General features: G+C 37.2%; 1 protein-coding gene across 6 annotated transcripts in view; it reads left to right on the top strand.

The window, feature by feature from the left end:
* The window catches only part of PRDM5 (PR/SET domain 5), a 230,660-nt gene that overhangs the window by 64,531 nt on the left and 149,234 nt on the right, over positions 1-16,895 (top strand). For all 6 annotated transcript variants that reach the window (XR_010112017.1, XM_034959083.3, XM_034959084.3 and 3 more), the window contains exon 3: positions 4,711-4,833. Coding sequence is in view for 5 of the 6 variants with exons in the window: in XM_034959083.3 (XP_034814974.1) it covers positions 4,711-4,833 (123 nt within the window). In the remaining variant the exon portion in view is untranslated. The remainder of the gene's footprint in view (positions 1-4,710; positions 4,834-16,895) is intronic.

The raw sequence follows: 16,895 nt of genomic DNA, 5'->3' as shown, positions 1-16,895 counted from the left end.
ATTTAAATACAAAAACATGGTGGCATTTTATACTCTAAAGACATCCATACTCTAAATTTTAGTGCTTAAAACTGCTTTCTTTGAAGAGCCTTGTTGAAAGACAAAAAGGGAAATATGTTTTATTTAATAAATAATACTGTAACATAACGTATTGTAATTTTTCATTAAGGATATTATTGCTGTCTTTTTTGGAACTGACCGTATTTGCTGCCATTACATTTTACCATACATTAAATCAAATTTTATCTATCAGTTACATTTTGCCACTTTTGGGGGGCAAATCTGGCTGACTGGCTTTGCTCTTGGAGCCTTGATGGAATGTATATAGTTAGTGAAAACTTCCTCAGGCATTTGAAATGATTGAAGGAAAATAATAAAGTAAGCAACATTGCAGACTCGTCTTTGAAAATTAACCATCCAAATAATAATTGAGCTTCTCTGTCTATAGTTGACCCAATTTAACAAATAAAATATTTAAGTTTAGGGAAAGAAGATTTGTATCTCTCTCCCTGCTCCCTATTTCCACTTTCTTCTTTCATTTACACGTTAGGGTTTTCTGTAATTGAGCTGAAATTTTTTGTGGTTTCCTCTGTCTTTTTCTGGGTGGAAACACAAAATCAACTATGACATATTCAATGTTGTGAACTTTTAGGCTGAAAAAAGGTACAGATACACAGTAGCAATGACCAGCACATTATTTCTCTCAGATACTTGAAAAGTGACGTCAGTAGCATTCAACAGAGGCTAGACCCTGCCAAGTTCCCATAAGGGAATAATTTCATTAAATGTGAAGCAGCAAAGTCATACAGACATGAACAATTATATTGAAGCATAAAAGTTTTCATTTTCACAAGAAGGTATCTTTCCCTTTCCTACTTTATTTTATTTTACTTTGAGAGATAGAGTCTTGCTCTGTTTCCCAGGCTGGAGTGCAGTGGCGTGATCTCGGTTCACAGCAACTTCTGCCTCCCGGGTTCAAGTGATTCTCCTGCCTCAGCTTCCCAAATAGCTGGGACTATAGGCATGTGCCACCACACCAGCTAATTTTTGTATTTTTTAATAGAGATGGGATTTTACTATACATTGGCCAGGCTGGTCTCAAACTCCTACCCTCAGGTGATCTGCCCACCTTTTCCTCCTGAAGTGCTGGGATTACAGGTGTGAGCCACCTTCCTGGCATGTTTCCTACTTTAGCTAACCTTTTTGTGTAACTACTGTAGGAAGCCTGTGCAAATCAAACAGGTTTTCGAACTGAGGTGGTTTTTACTACACGATGAGACTGTTGACTTCATCATTGGCCCCACGTATGCAGAAGATGATCCTAAGTCAGATAGTAACCAAATACACTTCATTTCCAAGAAAATTCAAATAAAAGAAGATGGTATTTGGAAGACGAAGTTTTGACAGTAACATAATACACTTTGGCAGCAAAAATTAGGGAGATGCTGAAACATGGTACTAGGAGGAATTTTCAGTCTTTTTTATTCCTTAGATTTAAAAAATGTTCAATTTATTACCTCAGGGTTCAGTATCAAATTAAAATAGATAAATGGAGACTTTAATAATAGCCAGCTGTCTGGAGTTGTTTTGATTTGGTGTCTCTGGGAAGAGGAATGATGGATTAGATTACTTTTGGATGTCTCTTTCAGATGATATGTCAGCAAGGCGAACGCTGTGTTTAGGGTAGTGAGATAAAAGTCGTGTGCACAGGTAATCTACCAGCTTTGGTGGAGTGTTGAAGACTAGACTGGTGCAATGAGGAAATGGCCAGCCACTTGAAAGCTGGAGAAAACAGGTAGGCCCCAGAGAGCAAAGACTCTCTAAGAACTTAAAAGTTGTTTGGGTAAGCATATTTGGAATAAAATGGGCAGTGATTCTGTTAATGAACAAAGAAAGTTATTTCAAATATGAATATGTAGGTAATGTAGTATATTGCTGGTTGTGATAGTGTTGTTCTGAGAATAAAGATAAATCAGCACATAAATTTGTGTGTATTAAAAGTGATACATTTCAGAATAATTTTAGTATAAAATCAAATTATGTATTTCCCTTAAGACGGAATATTGTGTGAGAAAGTGATAGCCAGGAAGTGCATATGTCTAATGGACTGAAAAGGAAAATAAGTTGCTAATACTGAATAATTGAACATAGTTGGGGCCAAAGGGCCTGGGAAAAAGCTGAAATACCCAAAGAACAAACAATGCCCCTGGTAAAAGCTCAAATATTCTTACTATAATAAGTCACAGAGAAATATTTCTTCTGTTTCGTATCTTTGAAGAAAGAATTCCAGATGTTAAACACATCTGATATATATTGTGCTTACTACTGAGTGACAAATGTATGATTAAGAAGGGCCATAAACTAATTTCTCTAAGTAGTGCTGTCCTCTCAAACTGAGATATGCCTGGGCAAACCCATTTGTGTTTCACTACACAAAGTTAGTTAGCTTGTGTGGATTTCAGTAACAGTTATAGATTTTCAGTTTCAATTCTACTGAGAAAATTTTTCTTTCAAGTATTTGGCATTGCCACCTGCTGTGCTTAATTTGGCTTTTTGTCAGTATAAACAGTTTTGGTGCTATTGCTGTGAGGGTACCTGAAAGGAAGGACTTTATATCCAAATATTTAAAATTATTTGTTTGCTCTGCCAAAAAAATGTGAACTGACATGCCCATTGAGGCAGAGGTGTAGAGTGTATACTCTCTTTACCATATCAGTGTTGCTGGACATTTTTGGAATTTCCCAGTGGGCAGTGAGTGTTCTGAGTCGAAGTGTAAGTAGGGAGGCAGAACAATTTTCAGGCACCTCCCAAAGCAGATCTTTTCAGTGAGAGTTTGTTATTTACTGAGAAGTGTTACAAATTCCCATACCTTCACATATAAGCATCTTAAGTATGTAAATATGAGGTATTTATAGTCCTAAATTGCTCTTTTAGAAATTACAATATGAAAAATTAAATTCGTGCTTCCCAGTGATGGTCTGGCATTCATTATTGAGGATCCTTGGGCACTTAAGAAAACAGGAATTGTTTGAGAAACGTGGCAGTATGTCACATATAAGGAACAGGCAGACTGTATTCTTTCCTGGGTATTATATATGAGAATCTTTAAATATCAGTTTTTGCAGTGCCTGTAACAGATGTGTCTTTAAAATGTTTTTTGGGTAAAAATAACTGTACCTGCCCAAAGTAACTGTCTAGATGGATTCCTGGTCTGTTGGTCCCCGCATGATCTGGTGTCTGCCAATCTGTTAGATCTCAATGCCCACCACTTTCTCGGTTGCTCCTTCTGTTCCAGCCTCATAACCTTCTTACTGTTCTTTGAATGCACCTAATTCATTTCCAAACCAAAGGCCTTTCTCTTTGCTTTTCACTTGCTGTACGCTCTGCTTGGAAACAGTCTTCCCCTAGCCCTCTACTGGCCTGTTCCCTCCCTTTAGAACTCTTAAGGTCCTCTCATCAAAGGGCTTTTCCTGATGGCCTCATGGAATAGAGCCCTTCTCTTAGTACTCTGTTTTCTCCTGCTCTGTTTTAGTTGTCATCATAGTACTCATCTTTACACGAAATTATATTCTACATTTGTTTACTTTTAAGTTCCACGTGCTCTGGGGCTTTGTCTTGTTCACTGAAAGATTCTTGATGCCTTCAGCCATTAAGGACCCAATAATTGTTTGTTGAATGAACAAATGATTGTTCAGATGTAGCATGAAAATACATACCTTATTGGACTGATTGTCTTTTATTTTATAAAATAAAATTTTGGAAATCTTGAATTCTTATCAAGTCTGCCAAGGTGAATTTGTAACCTGTATGTTCGTGTTACTTGGTGTTGGAGATATGGAGTGCTAATCACTCACTCCTTTCCCTTTTTTTCTGGATTCTAGTGGAATAGAAACATGAAATGAGAGTTGAATGGTGATTGGTATATAAGTTTTATAAACTGGGCAAGTCCCTAGCAACTGATAATGCAGGGGTTTTGGAGAAGCTAGATTTCAAGTAACTTGGATTCAAGAATTTCCAACGGGCTACCTGCTTTTGGAGTTACTCCCCTCCTCTCTCCAGCTGAATGTAGAGTAGGCCTGAGCAATGAGAGCGTATGGTCTGAGACAAAAATCAGAGAGCCCACCGTCCTCAGCAATCCATGAGTGGGCCATGAAAGGATAAAATGGGATTGTTTCATCCATTCACAAGTAAAGAGCATAACATTTTGTTTCATTGGATGTCAGATTCCCGCTGGCTAGATGAGCAGGTTCTCCTTTTATGGAGATGATTCTGTAAGCAGGTTCAGAGAGGAATTGAAATGATTGCTCCAGTTCTACCCCTCTCAATTGGGAAATAAGCAGTATGACCCTTCTCTTTGGAGAAAAGGGGAAGGTTGCAATAATGATTATTCTCTGAACAATTGTGATTGCAATACATATACTGGAATATACTTACAAACCGAAATAATTTTGACCAGAAAAGAGCTATCAACATAGGATGTTTCTGAGAGTTCATTGCAATTGTGAGTCATCAAGACATCTGCCAAACGAAATAGTAGGCTGTATTTCTACATGTGTTTAAGAGAAGAATGCATGTTAGTCCAACTTCTATTTATCACCCATCAATAAAAAAGGTATATACTTATGAAAAAACGTCATGTCCTAACCTTGATGTGTTTAAAGGCTAATATTCTGACTTCCATTGTAAACTCAGGAGCCTTTAATGTTTCAGGTTCGTGGGAGTAAGGGAGAAGTTTTGTACATTTTGGATGCTACCAACCCACGGCACTCCAACTGGCTTCGCTTTGTTCATGAGGCACCATCTCAGGAGCAGAAGAACTTGGCTGCCATTCAAGTGAGCTTATTTGCTTCTCATTTGTACTATGCACTGTGAGGGGGATGAATTAATATATGACTGTACTCCCTGTTTTAAATTTGTTTCCCAATGACCTCCTTCAAATAACAGTAACTAACTCATAAAAGCAGAGAAATCTCATCTAGTCAGCATATGTAGGAAAGGGCAAGCCTAGCTGTAAACTAACACCAGGGTACTTACTTTATGAGAATTCCTGAGGGAATGAATTACACAGTCTGATATTGTCCTTGGCAGATCTCGCTTTCAGGTACTTTTATTTCATTCAGTGAATATTTATTGATATTTTAATTTGTTTGATAGTTTATTTTGTTCATAGTACTATACCCTCTGTTAGTGTTTGGGAAAGGCTTTATGGAGAAGGTTTACTTGGGGATATTCCCTGTGACCAGGCTTTGAGCTTGTCGGAGGTGGTGTGTTAGTCAGGGTTTCCCAGAGAAACAGGTGCAGTGGCTCACGTCTGTGATCTCAGTATTTTGAGAGGCTAAGGTGGTAGGATCACTTGAGCCCGAGAGGTCAAGGCTGCAGTGAGCCATGAAGATGCTGTTCCACTCCAACCTGGGCAACAGAGCAAGACTATGGCTCCAAAAAAAAAAAAAAAGAAAGAATATATCCTTATATATCCTTTTTTTAATATAAAAAATATATTAAAATATATATATGGTTGTGTATATATGTATTTGTATATGTGTGTATATATGTGTGTATATATGTATATGTTTATGTACGTGTGTATATATACGTATATATAAAATAGGGGATTACCTCACAATGATTATAGGAGCTGGTAAGTTTAAAATCTACATTGCTGATGTACCAGTTTAAGTCTAATGGCCAGAAGCTGCTATAGAACCAGGAAGAGCTGATATCCCACTTGGAAACCCATCAGGCAAGAAGAGCTAGTGTTCCAGGTTGCAGGCTGTTAGGAGAATTCTCTCTTACTGTGGGGTAGGTCAGCCTTTTGTTCGATTCAGGACTCAGCATGATTGGATGAGGCCCACCCACATTATGGAGGGCAATATACTTTATTCAAGTCTCCTGATTTAAATGTTAATCTTTTCCAAAAACACCCTTACAGAAACACCCAGAATAATGTTTGACCAACTATCTGGGACCCTGTAGCCTAGTCAAGTTAACGTGTAAAGTTAACCATCACTGGTGGGAACCGTGTTTTATTGAATTCCATTTCCCTGTATCCTAGCATACTGCTGGACAAAACATTAGGTTTTGATACAAACTATGAGTTGAACTTAGGTGATCCCTCAGTGGAAAATAAGGCAAGAAGAGAAAATGCTATAGTTTTTAGAGGAGCCCTATAGTTAGGGCTCCTCTAAAACACATTGATCAGATGACCAAAAGAATAAGGAAACATGAAATTCTGGCAGATAATTGACTGATTACATGTGAAAGCTCATCTTCCTGGATCCTAAACTTCAGAAGAGGAAGTAAAGCTATGGTTGGCAAAAGTAAGAGGGGAAGGGAAAAGAATAAGACATGTACAGTATTTGAGAATCTACCATGTACACTGTTCAAGAAGCTTCATATACATGTGGTCATTTATTCGTAGAAATTCTGATAGTTTGACAATTTGTTGACATTACACTGATTTCATTCAATTCTCAATATAAAATCAACAGTAGCAAGAAGGAAAAGGCACAGAATTAAGTTTTAAAGTAACTAGCAAACAGTCATCTGGACTACTTAATTTCCTAATGTCATCTAAACAATTTTTTTCAGTACAAATGAGTATTAGATAATCAATGTGATTACTGTCCCTTTTTGCATGGATACATGAGAGATGACTCTTACTAAACAGCTGAGGTGACATGGAAAATAGGATCTCTGGCAGCCGGGGATATTCAAGCCACTTTTCCGATTATTCATGATGGCCATTGATCCAACCACAAGTTTAAACTGATGTGTTTTTTTTTTTCTTTTTCAACATGTAGACATTATTTTTTTCCAAGTGTTTATATATTTTTTTCATGGCTTTCTGAGGCAAACTCATCTCATGAGAACATCATTTATGTCAATATTTTAATTTACGGACTCAGTTTGTTTCTTTGTAAATGTTACTATTATTAAAATTGCCTATAGAGCCATGAATTTACCTTAAGCCAACCCATTGTTTTGGTAGGTTCTCCATCATTGTGATTGTGGAGAATATTATTTATGCTAGATGGTTTTTCTTTTCAGGTGTAAATAATGATTTTAAGCCTTCTCCAAATTCCTTCAGTTTCAGAAATGTCTTCCTATTGCCTATTATTTCTGTAGAATCAGTAGGTCTCTTTCTTTGCCTAAACTTACAAAGTGTTATGTGAGTTTCATCTTATATTTCCTTAGGTAATACTTGTTTAAGAGTTCCCCTTAACTGAACATCTTACTTGTAATGATCCCTTTAGTTAATGGAAAACAGTGTCAATAAGTGTTTATACCTTGATCTTTCACCATTTACTCTGCTACTCTACTATGCCCTGTATGTTATCATATTGTAGGCACTTCGCTCATTTTCAGTAATCACATTGTCTAAGACTTACAGTTTTCATGTTCATTTAGTACATTCCACGCAGTACTTTTCTTCCTCTATATCAACTGTGTTTTTTCCTTGAAAGAAAATATAAATCACAAAAGATGACAGGTACTCCAAGAAATTATTAATGACTTAACAAGAGGAGTGAGGGGGGATTAGAACAGGACTCATGTAACTGGTGGGCTCTCTGAAATTTCACTCTTGAATTAGAATCTAAGTATGTTCAGAAGCCACTCTGAGAGGCTTTTGGTGCAGAGCAATGACAGTGGCTTTCATTTCTTTTAACACTGTTTTGCACTTTCTTAATAGGGATGCAGTGCACTGCTACCATATTTTTTGTCATAGATTACAATAGGGATCTTTGTTAGCTCCCTTGAGGTAACATCTTTCTTATTTTGAACAGTATTTGGAGTAGAGGATTGCTGAGGGTTCAAAATCACATCTGAGCTAAAGGCAGAGAGCATAATAGTTGGGTCACGTGGCTGAAAGAGATTTCAGCCTTCTAATTGGTTGGAATGATCTCCTAAAGATTGCATTCCAGAAACATTGAGTTGGTAAGGTCATGATGTTTCCTGCATAACATTATGAATCACTTGCATTCCAAATTGCATCTGAAGTTTGGGGTATTTAGGAAATTTTTTATTTGAGCTGTATATCCCAGGAGTGGAGTAAATGAGAAACATTTGTGACTATGTGGCTTGCTCGGTGGAAAACGTCAATACTTGGTCCAACTTTTTTGGACAAGGGATTATGAAGTTGAGGTCTGTTTTGGCAGAGAATTGGAACTCCTTCTTGGAGACTTGATTATATTTCTAGTTTTGCAATTTATTTGATTTTGGAAAATTTGCTTTGCAAATGATGACTTAAGTATCTGAATTATCAAAGAGGGATCTGGTAAGCAAACAGTTCTTCCCACATGCACACTTTTCAGAATAATCATTTAACTGTATGTTCAGACTTCTGAAAAGTTTCCAACTATGGCTAGAAAATTCTAAATGTGAAAGTTGTGGCTTAAAATGAACTAAAATATCCTTAAGCTCCATAAGAAGTGGGTGATTCTTATTAAATGCTAATTTTGTTGCACTAAAGGAAAAAAATGTATATGTAGCTTAAAAATATTTTTGACCTAGTTTGTGTTTTGCAGGCTCTTAAAAATTTCTGTTCTTTTGATAGAAGATGAATATTTTATGCCACTTACAGTTGAAACTATTAATTATTTGAACATTTCAGAGATGGAGTGCTACATCTCATATTCTTAAGCCCATATTTTCAGGCATGTCTTTTCTGTGACTATTTGCCATACTTATCGATTTACATAAAAAGGTAAAAACATTTGGGTAAAAACATTTGGGTCCTGGTGCACTTCATGAGGGGTGTCAGGATGTGAGGATGGTCTAAATGAGGTGAGAAGGCACTGGGTATTGAGCCAAGATATTCTCACAGCTCTGCCCCAATTCTGCTGTCAGTTTAGAATGCTCATTACCAGCAGTTATTTTGTCACAGATTATTGAACCTCCTTTCTCTGCCTTGCCTGAGGATGGATAGTCATAAACAATTTATCCTGGGGTCTTCTCTGGCGACACGTGAAATTTAAATATGACAGAGCTGGAAAATCACATGTGGATCTCTAAAGAGAGAAGCAACTTTGTTTTCCAAGCACAGATAAGACATTCTCCATTGTCACTAAGCTACCAAGATCCATAGGAGTAACAAATAATGTTGATACAGAATTCAAATAGCAGCAGTACCAACTAAGCAACCAACAAAAATAAATACCAAAAGGATTTATTACTTATGTGCAAAATTATGGCTTTTCCAGTTCTCTATCTTTCCTATTTCTGTTTTTTCTTACCAGATTTATACAAGTGGCATTTTTAGATTTTTTTAAAGAATCTGTCACAAAATGATAAAGTACAGCTGTCTAGTGATTTTCTTCAATAATAACATAAAAATAACAGTTAAATAACTTACAGATCTATCTTTTAATAGGTTATCTTCCAGTAAGGTCTGCATTTGTATTTTATTAGGGTAACATTTTAAACTAAAGTAAAAATGCAATTGGTCCCGTGAGTTTTTAAATACCTGCTCTACTTTGGTCTTATGTGGGGAATTTTATTACTTATCAATATTATTTTCATTAATTTTGTAGCTTATTGACAGGGCAAATTTGCATTTATAGGAATATTCTTAAGTTATTTATAGTGGTAAAGTTGAAATCTGTGTTAATCCTTAAAATGATGATGATGGCAGCTAACACTTACTGAATGCTTACTGCATGCCAGTTAGCAGTTATTCACTTATTAATGTATTTATTAACTATTTACTGTGACTGTATGAGAAAGATATTATTATATAATTTTCATCTTCCTTTGTCAGATAAGGATACTGACTCTCAAGAGCATCTAAGTAACTTGCTTGAGACCACACAGCAAGTGAGTGACTGGGTTTGATTTGAATCCAGATTATATGTCTTCATTGTCCACTCTTTTAACCCCTGTGTTGTAATACCTTAAAGTTGAGATTACTTTTTAAAAACGTAAATTCAGATCTTAAAAATCTTTCATGTTTCTGAACTTGGTATTAGATATTTTTGAAACTACTGACAATTTTCAAAGCAGGTTAATTTTAAAATATATATTTTAAGTTATTTATGTTATGTATCCCTTGATTTTTTTATGTTCCCAAACTGTCCTTAATCCATTATAAAGCATTGCACCTGCTTCTTCTTCATATACAGATCATGCCTAGGCAACATCTATTCTTGTTTCTTTTTCCTTTTGTCTCCCCTTGCCTCATTTTAGCTGCTAGCTAATGTGCTAAAAATGTGATAAAGGTAACATTTAGATCTCTTGAAATTATTATTATAATACACTGTAGTAAAATTTCAGAATCAGAGCGTGTCAGGTTGGGTGTAGAGGAAAGTTTTAATTAGGTGGGACTTTCTGTGCCTCTCGTCCTAGGAACCATAGAGGAAGTTACCTTTTCTACTTCTATTGAAGACCAATCCTGCTTCCCAGTATCCATGTCTCACCCAGCGGTAAAACAGAATCTTTTATAACCTTATCTTTGACTAATATGAAGGTTCTGTCAGTCACTTTTATTAGAGTATGACTTTTGAGTTATTTGCAGAATGACTTTCATCTAGCCTGTCTTATCGGTATGTATTTATGATTGTAGTAGTTATCCATCGTTATGTAACAAATTTACCCCAAATTTTAACAGCTTAAAATAACAAACATGCAGTATGATTTTACACAGTTTGTAAGGGTCAGGAATTTAGGAGCAACTTAGCTGAGTGGTTCTGGGGTTCTGGTTCAAGGACTTTCATGAGGTTGCTGTCAAGTGGTCAGCCAGGGAAAACTTGATTGAAGTCTGTGAAGACTTGATTAGGCTGGAGATTCTGTGTCCAAGGTCTGTCACATGGCAGGAGGCTTCAGTTCTTCACCACTGAACTGGGGCTCTCTCTGGGGTTGCTCAGGACTTGACAGCCTGCTTCTCCCAGAGAGGGTGATGAGAAAGAGTGAGAGCAAAAGTGAGTGAGAGAGAGAGAGGAAGAGAGAAAAAGGGGGAGCTGCAACCTTTTATAACCTAATCTTGGAAATAACGTTCCACAGCATCACTTCTGTTGAATACTATTAGTCACACAGGCCAACCTTGGCACAGTGTAGGAAGGGACTACATGATGGTCTGGATACCAGAAGTCGAGACATCCTAGAGGTTGAGACATCTACCTTCAAGCTACAACAGTGATCAGTGGGGAGAATATACTTTATGTAAGGATGGAATAAGGTTAGAGTAAATGGAAAAGGCAAACACTTGATACAGACTCAGAAGGAATGCAGAACCCAACCCAGTTTGGATAATATTAAGAAAGGCAGTTTCAAGCAGTAGAAAGAGCATGAACTTTGTTGTCTGAAGGACTTTAAGTAGATCCCGGGCTCTGACTTTTGCTGGCTGAGCAAGTTACTTAACTCATTCATTCAACCCATAGCTATGGAGCATCTGCTACGTACCAGGCCCAATGCTGAGCACTGGAGATACTATGACTAAAAAGATGATCTAGCTCTTGCCTTCATAGCAGTAAAAATAACCTTTAAAACTGCTCTTCTTTATGAGTTGATTGTAATAATGCTTACTTTATTGGATTTTTGTGAGGACTAAATTAAATGAGATAATATATGCAAAACACTTAGCCTCTACACACCTGGGGATACTCTGGGTTTCATTCCAGTCCACTCCAAGAAAGTGAGTATCTCAGTAAAACACCATACCATTTTTGGTTTCACAGTGCATGAAAACGTTATATTTATACTATACTGTTGTTTATTAAGTGTGCAGTAGCATTATGTCTAAAAAATACACATACCTTTAAAGAATACTTTATTGCTAAAATGTGTTAATGATTATCTGAGCCTTCAATGAGTTAGAATCTTTTTGCTGGTGAAGTGTCTCACCCTGATGTTGATGGCTGCTGATTGATCAGGGTCGTGGTTGCTGAAGGCTAGGGTGGCTGTGGTAATTTCTTAAATAAGACAACAATGAAGTTTGCTGCATCAATTGACTTTTCCTTTCACAAAAGGTTTCTGTGTAGCATGCTTTGCGTTTTGATAGCATTTTATCCACAGTAGAACTTTAAAAATTGGAGTCAGTCTTCTCAAACCCTGCTGTTGCTTTATCAGATAAGTTTATGTCATATTTGAAATTCTTTGCTGTCATTTCAACAGTGTTCACAGCATCTTCACCAGGAGTATATTCTATCTAAGGAAACTACTTTCTTTGTTCATCTGTAAGGAGCAACTCCTCATCTATACAAGTTTTATCATGAGATTACATCAATTTAGTCACATCTTCAGGCCTCACTTCACATCTTCAGGTCTCACTTCTAAGTCTAGTTAGTTTTCTTGGTATTTCCATCACATCTGCAGTTACTTCTCCTGAAGTTTTGAACACCTCAAAGTCATCCATGAGGGTTGGAATTGACTTCTAAACTTCTGTTCATGTTGATATTTTGCTCTCATCTCATGAATCACACATGTTCTTAATGGCATTTAGAATATCAATCCTTTCCAGAAGGTTTTCAATTTACTTTGCTCAGGTCTACCAGAGGAATCACTGTGACAGCAATAGCCTTATGAAGTGTGTTTCAGAAATAATATTTGAAAGTCGAAATTTATCCTTGATCCATGGGCTGCAGAATGGATGTTGTCTTAGCAGGAATTCAAACATTCATCTTCTTGAACACTCCATCAGAGCTCTTGGGTGACCAGGTGACTTGTCAATGGCAGTATTATTTTGAAAGGAATTTCTCAAATGAGCAGTAGTTTTCAGAAGTGGGCTTAAAATATTCAGTAGACTATGCAGTAAACAGATGACAGTGCCATCATCCAGGCTTGGTTATTCCATCGATAAGACATAGGCAGAGTAGATTTAGCACAATTATTAAGGGCCCTAGGATTTTCTGAATGGTAAATGAGCATTGGCTTCAATGCAAAGTCACCTGCAGCATTAGACTCTAACAAGATAGTCAGCCTGTCCTTTGAAGCTTTGAATCCAGGTGTCACTTCTCCTCTCTCGCCATGAAAATTCTAGATGGTATCTTCTTCCAATAGAACTATTTCGTGTACATTGAAAATCTGTTGTTTAGTGTAGCCAGTTTTCTTAATTATTAATATCTTAGATAGATCTTCTGGATAACTTGCTGCAGCTTCTCCATCAGCTCTTGCTGCTTCACCTTGTACTTTTGTGTTATAGAGATGGCTTCTTTCCTTAGACCTCATAATTCTGCTAGCATCCAGCCTTTCTTCTGCAGCTTCCTTGTCTCTCTCAGCCTTCACAGAATTGAATAGAATTAGGGCGTTGCTCTGGTTTGGGCTTTGGCTTAAGAGAATGTTGTGGCTGGTTTGATCTTCTATCCAGACCACTCAAACTTTCTCCATATCAGCAATAAGATTGTTTCACTTTCCTTATCATTTGTGTGTTCACTGGAGTAGCACTTTTAATTTCTTTCAAGAACTTTTCCCCTGCATTTATAACTTGGCTGTTCGGCCCAAGTGGCCTAGCTTTCAGCCTGTCTCAGCTTTTGACATGCCTTCCTCATAAGCTTAGTCATTTCTAGCTTTTGATTTAAAGTGAGAGACGTGTAACTGTTTCTTTCACTTGAATACTTACAGGCCATTGTAGGGTTATTAATTGACCTAATTTCAGTATTGTTGTATCTCAGGGAATAGGGAGGTCTGAGGAGAGAGAGAGAGATGGGGGAAGGGCTACTGGTAGAGCAGTCAGAACACACTATCAGTTAAGCTTGCCACTATATAGGTATGGTTTATGGTGGCCCCCTAAACAATTACAATAGTAACACCAAAGACCCTTGATCACAGGTTATCCTAACAGACACAATAATAATAAAAAGGTTAGAAATATTGCAAAAAGTAGCAGAGGCATGAAGTAAGCACATGGTGTTGGAGAAATGGCTCTAAGAAACTAGCTCGATGTAGGGTTGCCATAGTCCTTCAATTTGTAAAATATGCAATGTCTATGAAGCACAATAAAGCAAAGTGCAAGTAAACAAAGTACGCCTGTAAGTGCTGATATAGTAAGCTTAAATTTTCATTATCACCACCCCTTGCCAGGTTTGTAGTTTTTGTCTTTATGATATCGTCTGTATATGAAACAAAGTAAAATCTGTTTTATTTCTTATAAAGCTTTCCCAGAGTATCTAGTATAATTCTGTGCATGTAGAAGACTTCTCAGTAATTATCCACTACTCAAGAGACAACCTGCTGTGTGGAGTGACTGAATCCTAGTGAGCCTGCCCCACAGTGGCCGCAGCGGCCTATGCACCCTGCTACTGAGCTCCTCTGTGTTTAGGTGCACGAAGCATCCTCTTAGGCCACTTGAGTAGTATTTACTGTGGATGACATTGTGCTTGCTGTGCTCTGTGGCCATTCTTCTCTTTGGAAAGATAAAGACTTTATAGACACAAGAAATGCCCTGTGGGGAAGAAGTCTTACTGTACTGTGTGCTGAGATCTTTTTTAGATATAGTGGCTTGGTGACCCTAGGGATAAGATTAAAATCATTATGCTTATATGTTTGTGCCAAACCACTTTTCAGCTTTTTTAAAGAAGAAAGTTTTGTGCAGGCTGATTCTTTCTTTATTTTCTTTTCTTCTTCTTTTTTTTTTTTTTTTTTAAGGCCAGATCTCATTCTGTTGACCAGCGTGCAGTGGCCTGATCATGGCTCATTGCAGCCTCCATCTCCTGGGTTCAAGGGATCCTCCCAAGTAGCTGTGACCACAGGCATGTGCCAGCATGCCCATCTACTTTTTTTAAATTTATTGTAGAGATGGGTTCTTGCATTGCTGCCCAGGCTGGCCTTGAACTCTTGTGCTTAAGTGATCCTCCTGCCTTGGCCTCACAAAGTGCTGGGATTACAGGCATTAGCCACCATGCCTGGCCTATAGAGCACCTTTTATGTGCTCATTTATGGTAGTCTTGTGCAGGACGTTGACATTAAATTAAATTAATTAATTAATTAATCTTGAGACAGGGTCTCTCTCTGTTGCCCAGGCTGGAGTGATGCAGTGGCACAATCTCGGCTCACTGCGACCTCTGCCTCCTGGGTTCAAGCTATTCTCCTGCCTCAGCCTCCCGAGTAGCTGGGATTACAGGTGCACACCATCACGCCTGGCTGATTTTTGTATTTTTAGTAGACAGGATTTCACCAGCTACGTTGGCCAGGCTGATCTCAAACTCTTGATCTCAAGTCATCCACCTGCCTCGGCATCCTAAAGTGCTGGGATTATAGGTGTGAGCCACCATGCCCAGCTGACTGATTGTTTCTTACAGAAATCCTCTGAATTTTGCCTGCTCTCAGATGTTTTTGCAGATTGGGTAATGCTGGATATTAGAAAGTTGTGTCCCTAGAAATTATAGCCTTATGGGGCTCATATTCTTTCCATATTTAGTGACCTAACAAAGCCTACCTCTGTAACATTAACCAAAAGAAGGCTAGAGGGCTGAAGAATGTTTGTTCCCTCATTGATTTGGGGCTTTTGGTTGTAATAGGATTGGTGATAGTGAAAGTGTGAAGTAGAATTGAAAATAGAAATTCTGTGAAGTTGTCATGGGGGGAAAGTGGCAAATCTTACATTTCATATTTAGATTAAATTATAGTGTTTAATTTAAAAATTTTAAAATTTAAAACATTTTAAAAATAGTTAATTTGAAATATTCCCAAGACTCCTAGAATTAAAATCCAAAATACTTAATATCATGATGACACTTAGATAAACTATTTATTTATGTTGTCATCTCTATCACTAGGCTGAATTTCTCAAGAGTGGCATTTGTGTCAGTTATGTTTGTTTCCCAGTGTTCATTTCGTCTAGTGGGGGCTCAGTAAGTGCTTGTTGAACTGGCCTCCTTTGGCAGCTCTTCTGCCTCTTTCCTGATGTGGTACACCTAGTTGAATGTACCTTGTCACTTGGGAAAAGGCTTACATCTGTTTCCTTTAAAATAACAGAAAGCAAATGCTTCCACTTGAACTCTGGCCTGAAATATATGTGCATGCGAGTATTTGGTCTGGCAAAGTGTCACATTTTTACTCTGTGAGTGCTGAGTATGTACTTGTATGTGTGTACACATTTCAGTCTACTGCTAAGTAGTTTTATCTTAGCCAGACTGCTGTGCAGCCAACAGCACCTCATCGTTAATGTCAAAAGTCTTTTTACAGATATAACCACAGACAAGCAGAACCTTTAATTCAGATACTCTGTTGATTAACAACCAGAGAGTTCAGTCTGGACTCACTCAGAAAACTAGGATATAGAATAATGAAATAGCTAAGGCTACTGAGAAAAGAAGTATTTACTATGAAGTGGTAGGGTGCTTTCAAATCATATGTAACAAATGTAGTAATGAAAGATTAGTATTTGAGAAGTAATCAATATTGCACTAAATATACTGGAACTGGGCTATATCATTACAAGATTTAGGAGGTATGTTAGAAATTAAAAAGAAGAATCTTAGGAATGTTTTAGTCACTAGAAAATATAATGAAACATTTGTTATATATGGAGCCAAGCAAACAACATGAAAGCTCACTTAACAGAGGAGGAAATTAAACTAACAACCATGTACGTGTGAGTGCGTGGGTGTGTGGTGTGTATTTTTGAAGTGTTAAAACTAAAATTTAGACACCCAGAATAAGCACATATACTACTTGTTGCCAGGCAAGATTTTTGGTGTATGAACATAAAGAAGGAAATGACTTTGTTTTTGTGTTTCAAAATTGGAAATATGTTTTATGGTAAGTTTTAAACTATTTTTTAATGGTTGGCATTAAAGAGGTCAATAAACAAATTACAAAGTGAAGTAAATGTAATGGATACAACACAAAACAGTAGAATTAGCCACATGTAGGTCTTTATCAATGGAAGTTGAGTAGTCTAGGGAAATTTCTATTCAAAGAAGACTGTACTACATCCAGTGCCTGAATAGACTGTCATAAAAGGT

This window comes from Pan paniscus, chromosome 3 (assembly GCF_029289425.2).
Source record: "Pan paniscus chromosome 3, NHGRI_mPanPan1-v2.0_pri, whole genome shotgun sequence".
In the NCBI taxonomy this organism is placed as follows: domain Eukaryota; kingdom Metazoa; phylum Chordata; class Mammalia; order Primates; family Hominidae; genus Pan; species Pan paniscus.
The sequence above is the reverse complement of the archived record's forward strand: the minus strand, read 5'-3'. Positions and strand labels throughout refer to the sequence as shown.